General features: G+C 34.1%; 1 protein-coding gene across 6 annotated transcripts in view; it reads right to left on the reverse strand.

Moving 5' to 3' along the window:
• LOC106478168 (eukaryotic translation initiation factor 2-alpha kinase 1-like) overlaps positions 1-11,987 on the reverse strand; it is a 78,760-nt gene that overhangs the window by 47,975 nt on the left and 18,798 nt on the right. For 4 of the 6 annotated variants that reach the window (XM_022381709.1, XM_022381713.1, XM_022381712.1 and 1 more), the window contains exons 5-6: positions 10,848-10,950; positions 477-548 (exon numbers count right to left, since the gene is read on the reverse strand). In XM_022381709.1, the coding sequence (XP_022237417.1) occupies positions 477-548; positions 10,848-10,950 (175 nt within the window). The remainder of the gene's footprint in view (positions 1-476; positions 549-10,847; positions 10,951-11,987) is intronic. The other 2 variants (XM_022381711.1, XM_022381710.1) reach the window with 1 other exon arrangement.

Genomic DNA, 11,987 nt, shown 5'->3' on the forward strand with positions numbered 1-11,987 from the left:
TATATATATATATATATATATATATTATTTTTAAAATCTGACAGTCACACTAGAAGAAATTCAGGATTTTTTTACATATTGCCTTATAAAATTAAGAACTTAAATCTTATATACTATTTAAATATGGATTATTAGCTACGATTTTATGCTATACTAATTGTATAACATAAACATAAATAGTTTAATAAAATCTTGAATGTAAGTCACTAAAGCCTCGTGACATGCACATTAAATAATGCCCAGGCAGAGAGGGTTAAATAATGTAAAGACAGTACAAAATATATTTGTCCTCTTGCTGTCTGTTGTTTTTTTCTGTCTAGCTGATGCATTTTTTTGTACATAACCTCATGCACTAATATCTGAATTAGGCACACAAACATGGTAAAGACATATTCTTTTAAAAATTAGTCTAAAAATAGTCTTTGTAATAAAAAATTGTTAAAGAAGTGATACAAATAATTAAACATGAAAAATACCTGCTTCAACTGGTAGTTCTTACAATAAATTTTCTTTATAGCATATTCGTTTTGATCAAGATGAGACCGGACCTTGATAAAAAACATCAAACAAGTTATCCTTAAACAATACCATAATTATTTGATGAAAATAAAAGATTATTATAATACTTTACATAAAAATATTACTTCCTAAATGAATTTTCATATGATTGCCCAAAATAAAGGAAAGCATGACTGACTGGTTAAATTTGTAAAACATTTTGCATAACATCAACACTAAGAATACCTCTTTTACCTTTATTATAATGTTTCATGGAAACAACCGATTTTTTCATTTCACAAAACAAATACTACTTTTAAAAAAAAAAACACTCCTTTTAAATAACAAAGGTTTCCACCCCTTAAATTTTAGTTTAATGCAACTTAAGTTATAATTTTACTACACTGAAAATGTATTTCCAATAGGTAATTACCTCCTCCCACATAAATAGCTATTCTCATTCAGTGCTGCTCTCTATATGCAAAAAATTATTTTACGCATGCCACAAGCCTTCTATCTCCCCTCCATTGGAACTGACTGATTCCAATTAGTTTCTCATGCAAATCATCATGTGTTAACCCTCCACTAATATGAGTGTGACATACTCTCATGATGCATGTGGATCCCTCTATTCAATTCTACCAAACTATCACTTTGATTTTTGGCAGCAAATGGAAGCACTGGTTTTCAGTGGGAGGAAGGGTGGGAAGTATGAGAAGAGGTAAGTACCTATCGAAAATACATTTTCTGTATAGGAAAATTATAACGTCCGATACAGTACATTACCACCGCTTGCATAAACAGCTAGAATCCCACACTGATTAGGTGGAGGGACCGGAGCAAGGTAAAAAACGAAGCACACTGAAGGACACTCAATAAGATGAGACAGTCAGATTCTAAGATCTGATGTGGGGTACTGCACCACTTCTGAACCAGGTATACTCTTCGCCCATCGTAGAAAGATGTTGCATATATAGGAAGAAAACAGAAAAGCACATCCAATTGGTAGAGCACTATGGCCAGAAAGTGATCCAAACCATGCAATATTTATGTAACTCAAACTCAGAAATTACAAAAGTGGGTAAAATGAAAAGGATGTGCCTCTAAGTGTGGAGTGGCTAGGGCAGGACGAACTGTACATGTCAAATTAACTACATCCAAAATCCATGCCGCTGGGAGCTAACATCCACGTGAGAGTAAGATGAGGATCATACTGTTGGTAAGTCAATTACAATCCAAAACCCAGCCACCAGGTAATGACATCCATGTGGGGGTAGGAAAGAGGATCATACCATCTTCACCTCTAGTTCGTGAGACAGGAGGGAATCTAATATCCCCCCCACACACACTCACGAACGGGGCACATGTGAATATGATAAATTGATCCGGGAACCTGACATCCAGTATCGAAAAGATGTCTATATAATATAAACCATCTTTCTCAAAAGTGAAATTGACCAGAACCACCCCAAGAACATTAACATCGGAATAAGAAACATTGAGGGATAGCGAAAGGGGAACAACCGTAACAATCTGCAATCACCTCCTCCGTGACCCACAACATTGAGGGAGAAATATAGACATCTGTAATACATGTGTGAGGACTTATGCTGATTGGTTCTACTCTAAATGTAAAACCCAACCACTGGGAACCCACATCTACGTGGGGTAGGATGAGGGATCCAAATCGAAAGGGTGAACTATAATTTTGACACCTCAGTCCCATTTGTTTTTGGAGGATATCATGTCATCTACACCAGTAAAACACCACTGCCCTACTCTCAACTGAATGATTTTATAATAATTTCTATATTTTGTTTGTATTTCACTAATCCATTTAGGAGGATGCCTCTATGTTACACCCCCAGCAGCTTGGACTTGAAAAGTGGTAAGGACTCTCAAACTTCACTAGAAGAAAAGGGGGGTAAAATGTGGTGGTGAGTCCAAAGGAATGATAACACCTGAGATAGTGCAATGGGTGACCACAAAACTCTATTATTAAAAGTACACCATACCGATTTATTCAATACAAGGCATGGCAGCTATCCCCTTCCGCTTTACTCATGTAGTCCATGGGTGGGTACAGTGCGGGACAGGCAAACTTATGAAGCAATTCTATTGCAAGGATAAACCTACAAGAGATCTAGTGGAACACCCCATCCCTGCAGTGTGCATTGCATGGCCATGGAATTATAATATGCAAGTCAACATGGTTTGACAGTGCAGATTTGAAAAGTTAAAGGATACCTGGTCAGGCACAGAACAGGATCTAAACAATGAACATTAATAAAAGGGAAAGGGGCCCCTGAAAAAGAAAAAAAACAGGCAAAGTCTCTGAACTCTGATATTCTAGAAAGGCTACACGTGGAAGACGATACCCAGATAAGGATGAAAACCACAATCTGATGCAAATACTGAGAGACAAACATAACATGGGTAGTCCACATGCCCAACTGAAAACGTACCTCCAAAGGACGACGAAGATGACACACCAATGAAAAAGATAAAGTGTTGAATTGGGTGAGAAGACACTTGGAACAAAGTACAGGAGGAAGATGATAAAGAGGAAGAAGCCATTTGAATGAAGAGCCGAACCCAATTGGTGAAGGAGGAAGGAGAAAGAAGATGAACAGAGGCCAGTTGCCAAGGAAGAAAGAGGCAAGAAAGACACCACAGAAGGAAGCCAAGCAGGCAATATTACAGAGAAGAGTACATCAGGACATAGAAGTCTATCCGGATCAGGACGAGTATAAAGGTGTGAAAGGGATGGAAGGGAAAGTGGCTAAACAGAGGAGTTATCCTCATGAGCCACCAAACTGTTAGGGAGGAAAAATGATCCAGAGAAAGGAGAAGAAATGGACAGGACTGCCCAAAAATCTGAGACTGAGGAGAAAGAAGACCCCTGATCCAAAAGTCAAGAGAGGAAATCCACATGATGAAGAACACTGGGTTGATAAGGGGAAAATCCTGGACTAAGAAACCAACAATGGAAAAATTCCCTTTGCATTGAGAAACTTCTGTGCAGGAAGCGAGAATGAAACAAGCCAGAAAAGAGGCTAATTGCCGGGAGAAATCAGATCACCTCACCAATGACCAGAGGAAAAACAGGTGTGAAAATGCAGGACAGGAAGGTCTAGATGAAACATCAGTGACCAAGGGTGGTGAAGAAGAGACAGAGGAAAAGGTAATGGAGGAGGAAGTTGGAGCTGAAAAAGCTATGAAAACACAGCTGAGACAGCCAGGAAAGAGCTATCAGAAGGACTGAACATTGAGTATCAAGGATGAATGAAATCACCAAGAGAAGGAGAACAGGAGGACAGACAAATGTGTAGGTTCAATACTGGCTGAAAACAACAATAGCCAGAGCAAGAAGACGAAGAACCGGAGACCAAAACAAAGGCAAATTGTGTTTAAGGCATGTAGCAAAAACCTCAGTGTGAGGAGTACCTCACTGATATCAAAGCCATCAAAAAACAAAAGGATCAAGAGACCACTCCATCGAATAAATGTTATCTGGACAGAAATCTGATCCACAATAAGAGCAAAAGCACCCAGAGCAAGACACACAATGATAGGAATATCAATCATGGGCCCAAAAAGATGCCACCTTGGTGACTGAGATAAGTAACCACTGGAGAAAAGTCAGAATGGATAATTACCAGACAATTTCTGGCCACATAGAGAATATGAACCAAAACATGACCTACAGTGAGAAGCTCCAGGAAGTTGATAGGATAAGACCTCTTGGCCGCAGGCCAAAGACCCCAAATCTTCCAGTTAATCAACCCATTCCCTCCATCCCAGAAGGGATGCATCCATGAAATGTGGAAAATCAGATGAGGAAGAGGAAGTGGGATACCAGCTGACATGAGAGTCATATCTAACCACCAACGTCAATCAACAACAAAGGTAGGAGGAAGGGTAATAAAAGCTGACAAATAATCCCTGCAAAATTCCACTGATTGTACAAGACCATGAAAGAGCCCACATATGTGCCTGATCCCAGGGACTATGAGTACCACGGATGATCACATTCCTCAAAGCAATAGAACTTTGTAAGCTGTAATCAAATTGAAAAGCCATCAAAGTCAAAGAGGAGAAGGGCAGGCCCGACTGAGATGTGTGTAGAAAAAGAAAAACACCCAAATAAACAAGATATTGGACAGGTCACAGTAAGAACTTCTCCAACTTGATTAACTGCCCATTACAGCCGTCTCTAGGAGCAGCTGATAAGGGTAACAGGTGGACTCCTGTTCAGAACAAGCAACCAGTAGACAGTTGATAAAAGAAAGAGCAAAGCACAACCCGAGAGCATATAAGTAACAAATGAATGCTCTGAATGCCAAACAAAACTTACAGGGCCAAAGCTAGTCTGAAAGGCAGTGCGCAAAATAAAGAAACCATCTCGTGGAGAATAAACCAAAGAGAGGGTCGTGAGTGACAAAATTTCAGGATATGCAAATAAGCAATCGTGACATTCCTCTTTGTCATCGATGAACCTGGAGAAAAATCCCACCTAAGGGTGAGAAACAACTATAAGGTAAAATGAGGCAGATTGAAAATTATAATGAGGCAGGACAAACCTAGTACAGGCAGAAAAATCTTGTACTGCCTCAGATAGATGCAGGCTGGTGGCAGGATCCCAAGTCATGGGAAAGGAAGGAAAAGGGTACCAGGGACAAAGAAGGTGAGGAAAGGAATTGGATGACAAGTCCCTCTGATAAAACCCAAAGAACCCATGGAACTGTAGTAAAAGATCGCCAAAAGGTTTACAATATAATATAGTCAAGCTACTACAGGACTGGAACCCTCTTGTTAATCTCCAGTACTGTTGGCAACAATGAGATGAGAAACCCAGGATGAGAAAGGAATAGGGGCATGTCGTGACTCCAACTGCGACAAACATGCAACCAAAGAGGAAAGGGTCGAGTGTTGACACACAGATTACACACGAAGTTCCAAAGTCACAGATACATAAACAAAAATATATCATCAAAGAAAATACAGAAATCCCAAAAAAGAAAGAGGCAACAAAAGTTCCTGGGACAAGGTCGCATTGTGACCCACAAAATCCCAAATACAGTGAAACCACGTGGGTAAAGCGAGAGCCAAAGATGACAAACAAGCCAACATGCAGGTAATAAGGAATCATAGAAAAACAGAGAACTGAATAAAACATAACATACCTGAGAAATAATGGAGGAAAAACGCCGTATTAGGGCTAGTTGATTCTGCAGGAGTAGAAGGGAAAAACACGTCAAAATTTGGTTGTGTAAATAGGCTATCAAATCATCATCAGCCCAAGCAGGTTTGGCTTATTCAGAAGGATTATTGATTTACCCATATGACAATCCTTCTCATGATGGATAATAGCAGAGAAATTTAACAAAAGGTCTCCCCTAACTGCAGCCTGTGAAAATAGTGCTAGAGGTATAACACCAGAAGTGGGAACATGAATCTCAGAATTCTTTGTAGAAATATATAAATCAAATGAAAGCGTTTGATGTAAAATATGAGACTGTGAGAAAAAAACCCAACAAAGACTGAGAAATTAAGTTAAATTAAAAGATTCTAGCGTTATAAGTCCGCAGACATACCGCTGTGCCACTGGGGGGCGGCAGCACTGAACAAGAATAGCTATTAATGTAAGAAGAGGTAATGTACCATATCTCAATAGCTAATTCTTACTTTTTCTGAAATCCTGATAGAAAAATATATATATATGTTACCACTGCAAAGTTAATAACATCACAACAGGCTTTGAAGCATTGTCATAATGCATTTACTTTCTAATAAGAATGATGAAAAATCACTATAGTTTTTATCTTAAACTGAACAAATATTATTAAATTTGTCAAATACTAGAATTTGAATCCATTCTTTAATAGAAACAAAATACAAATGTCTAAAATTTTTGCTTAAAATTTATCTTCCTTCAAAAATAAATCTATTAAATATTCAATACATTTATTTTAAGTAATTTTCTTCATGTAAGCTTGAGAGTTTCTTCAGGAATGTAATACTAAGATATATTATTAATTTATTCTTTGATGTATATTAGAAATAATTTTTAATTTATATACTAGATTAAAAAATCAGTTGAAGGTGATGAGAGAAAAACTAAACAAATATTGTACTTCAAACACATTAATACTTTTCTTTGAAATTATTTTTTAACTAATTCAAAAGTAGCTTCATACTGTAAAACAAATTCAGATTTTAATGTGACATTTAAATGGCTGTATTTGAATATAAATTCTTTAACATTACTTAGTCATGCTGTGTATGTATGTACACATATCTGCAAAAGAAGTAGAAATTTTAATACAAATAATAATAATAATATTTACCAGAAAATAAAAGTGGATCATAAAAAAGGTATGTTAAATATATTTAGCAGTCCTTGTGGATATGAAACCCTGGATACAAGGTATGAATAACTTTTCAAGTACGTTTCATGTTCATATTCTTTAGTAATTCACAAGCCTCTTATTTATCATATCTTAACAGTACATTTAGAATACTTTTTTTTTAATTGAAAAAGCTACACAGTTATGGGATGGGGAGGGGAGGATTAATATAAATAGGGATTAACTCTCTCAACACTGGCTCGGTCAATTTGACCAACCATGTGACCTCTTTGTACTTGTTTAAAGTCTTTACAGATTTAATACTTCTAACTTCCAATATGGTGTGTATATCTTCACAAAATTTGGCAATCTTTCAGTTAACATTATAAGTCTTTCACATACAAAAAATCATACTTTTTAGTGAAGAATTTTTAATAAAATAAAATAAAGATTTGTCCATGAATGTATTGAGTATTTGTTTTGAATAGTCCGTGTGCAAAGTAATTATCATGGTAAAATTAAAAATTACTTTCCTCATCTCAAACGTCTCAAATTTGACCAACCTTGTAATCACCATAAAAAACAATCAAAACAAATGTACATTACTTTTTTTTTCTAGAATGACTTCAAATTGTAACATGAAACTACCTTTGTTTATCCTAAGTAGCTCTAAGCTTGCACCAGTATATATCTATTTATAATTAAATTTTATTGTTTTATTGTCCTTCTGATTACCCTTTGAACCACATCTAACTACTATCCAAGCCATTATAAGTTGTAAATCACTTGGGGAACATGGAGCTCACATTACACTATTGGATTACATTACCCATGAGCTGCTCATGTGTGTGCCTCATGAAAAATGTTTATTATATTATTATTAATTTACCTAATCTAATCTTAACTAACCTAAAAAGATCCCTATTTTTACATTTTAGTCAATTGACGATGACACTTAACTCTACTTTTTTTTATAGTAATGGTAGTACTGGACTAAATAATTATTATTTAATTGAATAATGCACCAAAAACATAAACTAATAATATGCAAAAAGTGGGCAATTTTCTCTAACTCTCAAAGTTTTCTGGCTTTCTAACTATGCAACAAGAGCTGTTACAAATTCATCCAAGATAAACGTTAGCTTTCCCACAGGAACTGAGCTTATACTGTGAGTGAAATTGATGATTATCTGTTCAGAACACAGAGTTATACAATACATCATTTAATAGAAGAAAAACTTGGCTTTCTGTTGTATAACATAATATAACAACATGAGTTTGTGCATCTTTTCACTGCTTCCATTTACTGTACCATTCTAAATTTCATCAATAAATATAAGTTGTAAAGTTTCTAATGTTGCATCATTTGCTTCTATTATACCTCAGGTTAGACAATTAGGTTTGTTTGAAATTAAGCATAAAGATACACATTGGGCTATTTGTTTCTAGCCGGTTTCTAGCATTATAAGTTTGCAAACATACATTGTGCCACTGGGGGGCTAGAAAATTAGAAAAAAAAAGCTCAGTAGGCCTAACTACATAAACCTACAAAGTACAAATCTAACTGTAATACCAATATTTTTGCAAATTACCCTGATATTACATACATACATACATACATACATATATATATATATATATATATATATATATATTTATTCTTAAATGTTAAATTTTAGTTATTTTTCTTAAAACATCTTGCAACTTACACTGATATATCGGGCTACCATACATTACCTACATATACACACACACACATATATATGTATAGTAATATCCCATTTAGCTCTCACAAAGGGTTCCTGAGAACAGAGCTCTAAACAAATCAGCTCTAATCAGGGTCATTTCAACATTACATATGTGGAGATATGTAACTGAAGGCATTGTTTCTTACCCGTGAGTGATGTATAAATGCTTTACTTAGGTATTGGTAAACATATATTGTTACAGTACGGTATCATTTATTTAAAAAAACAGCAAAATTTTATTAGCCTTCAATTTTGTTTGGTTACACAGCCATCAAACAGAAAATCAGACCCCTCCTGCCACATCCCCTCTTTCAGGATTTGTCAATACATGTAGTTCTCTCTTATGTTTACGACCATATTAGTTATAATTGTCAGGGATTTATATGTACAGGTGTGCTAAAGATTCTTCTACAGTAGGTGTCTGTGGCTTGTTGATGATAAATTTCACAATAAACAGACAGTGCACACTCCACTTCTCTTAAAATAATATATTCAAAACAATTTAAACCTATGTACAAAAATTCTTTACACTATGGATATTACAGTTGTATCTTAAACACTAAATGGTTCTCTTTTTCTTGTCAAAAGTTTACTTAGGCTGATTCAATTACTTTAGAATCCAATTGACAAGACAAACTATTTTTTCTACTTTTATTACAATAGGTAGGTTTAATTACTAAAGAACACCCTTTTACAAGACAAATTACTCTCCTTATCTCTATCAAACTGTTAAACTCACTTTAAAATATCAACCATTAAGACTAATCATTTAGAAGCCAGCTAACTTTACATCTTCTAACTTTTTTTCTGACTGAACTTCACTTCACTTTGCTTCTTAATTCTCTCTTCTTATTATTCACTTGCGTGCCATTTATAAAAACACCTTATTCACTGAGCACTCAAAAAATAACTAAGATTTGAATAATGTGACGTCAACAATATTAATTAAATCTCAACAACAATGAATTGCAAACACAACATACGACTCTAACAGAGTTACTTAACAAAACTTGTCATAACTATCACTTTTAAAATAATTAACTTTTAACTCTCTTGTTATGAAAAACTAAACACTCATTAAATATTAACTCACAAATAAATTAAATAATAATGCCTACACTAAACAGTCTTGTATATCCAACAATAACCACTAGACAGGCAAGGTTTTCATATATCAAATGACGTATTATATTATGTTGTTTTTTGTACAGAGATTTGTAGATTGCTTCCTAAGAAAATGTTTTTTTCCCATGGGAACAATATTGTGTAGATGAATGATGTTTTAATGATTCATATTGTGTCGCTAGAAAAACCAGACAAATTGTGATACTTACAGAACGTTGTCTACTTTTTGCATGTTATTATTCTGTTCTTTATTGCATTATTTTATTAAATAAAAATTATTTAGTGCACTACTACAATTAGTATGAAAAAGCAGTGTTCACTGAGTTATGGATTTTCATAATTGTTTTTTACTCTTGTGAAAAAAGATAATCTCTCAAGGAAACAAGAGCTCTTTAAAGATTCAGCTTAATGTGGGGTGGCACTAAGCAGGGTCTTATTGTGTACATATATATATATTCATAAATGCTTAAATTTTAGCTATTTTTCTTAAAAAATAAAGCAATAAATCGAAAAACAATGATTTCTAGTACTTTCATGAAGTTATGGTGATAGGAAAATATTCTGCCATCATGCTCCTTTAGTGCTAAGCCTCATTTATTGTTTTGAGTAGAATGTAAAAAAAATATAATTTTTGTAGGTTTAAAATATACATTTTAAAAGAAAAAAAATTCAATTACTCTACTAGTACACACATAAAACATCTCTAATTTACCTGTGTTTATAAATAAGATATATACTTGTTAACAAAATCTAATCTCTGTTCAGACCAACAACTTGGTCATTACACTTCAATAGTCTCAACAAAATTATCATTTTCTCCTCCAAGTCCTTTACAAACAACTGTTGGAATCACAAGAAGCACAATTAGTCTTTTCTATTAGTTATAAACATGCACTTAAGAAAAGCAGGTGGGATGTGGGACTAGACAAGAGGTTTGGAAAGAATGGAGTAAGAGGAGCCACTCTATATACATTGATATCTCAGCATATCATAGTGGTGGAAGGTTTTAAATCTATATTCTAGCTTGCCAGTATCTAAAATTCCAGTTCCTAAGTTGTTAATAATAACTACGTGCAACTAGTCATTTCTTTGTGTTTTCAAGCCAGATACCTATAACATTTCTTACCTGAAAAACGCTACCAAAACTTCCATGTCCAATACCTTTAATTTCCTTAAATTCATTTGCATACCTACTGTCACCATATTCTGCTCTGCTAGACAACTGTAAACTAAAGCAAAGAAACTATGTCATGAATCTCATAAAATATTAATCCTACACTGAAACTATCATATATAGAGAGGATAATTGTGGATACAATTAAAATTTATAGAAAAACTTTGTAATATAAAAATTTCATACTTTTTTATATTAATTAGAAAAAACTTTTTACATCTGATCTTTTTTCTGTTATTTGTAAACAAAAATGAGAATGAGCAGTAAAACAAAAAAATAATTATTCCAGCTTAACTGTTGCTAGTTGCATTTAGCAAAAACACTGCATAAGGTAGCAGTCAAAAAAGTAAACCATTTATAGACATTTTAATTAGCATTTATACATGAAACTCTCATCTGTTTTTCTAAGTCTCACTAAGTAGAACACATCCTTATTTGAGCTTGGAAAAATAAGAGATCATTTCATGTAAAATGAGTGTATGAACTATTTCCAAACTTAAGTTCATTAATTTTGCCACAGTTTACCTCATATCAAAGTCCAAAAATTTAAGAATAAACCATAAGCTAAAATTTAATACAAGCATTTTTGGCTTTATATTACACTTTTACTTCTAAATCTACCTCATTTATCTCCATGATGATGATCAGCCAAACTACATATGTTGCTGTTTTTAGTAGATCAGTAAAGGATTATGTTTCACTGTTGTCTACAGCATATCTGGCTCTTCTTAAGATAAGTTACAACTCATAAATATTTCACTGGGAAAATCTCTTTATATCAATGACATGGTACATTGGGCTTGACGACTAAAGCTCTAATTTAGAGAAAAATATTAATTTTTCCTGCAAAGGCTTAAGTCAAATAAGCATAAACTGCAATATTCTAAGTCTGTGGTATGCAAAATGTGGGGAGTGCCCCCCCCAAGGGAGGCATGTAACTATGACTATATGAGTATAAATTATATCTGAAAGTAAAAATTGAAAAATAAAAAAAAGTTTTAAAAACTACTGTACAAATATTACTATTATTAAGTACCGTATTTTTCGGAATATAAGACACACCCTTATTTTCAAGACAAAGTTTTGGGGGGA

Source organism: Limulus polyphemus, unplaced genomic scaffold (assembly GCF_000517525.1).
Source record: "Limulus polyphemus unplaced genomic scaffold, Limulus_polyphemus-2.1.2 Scaffold186, whole genome shotgun sequence".
In the NCBI taxonomy this organism is placed as follows: domain Eukaryota; kingdom Metazoa; phylum Arthropoda; class Merostomata; order Xiphosura; family Limulidae; genus Limulus; species Limulus polyphemus.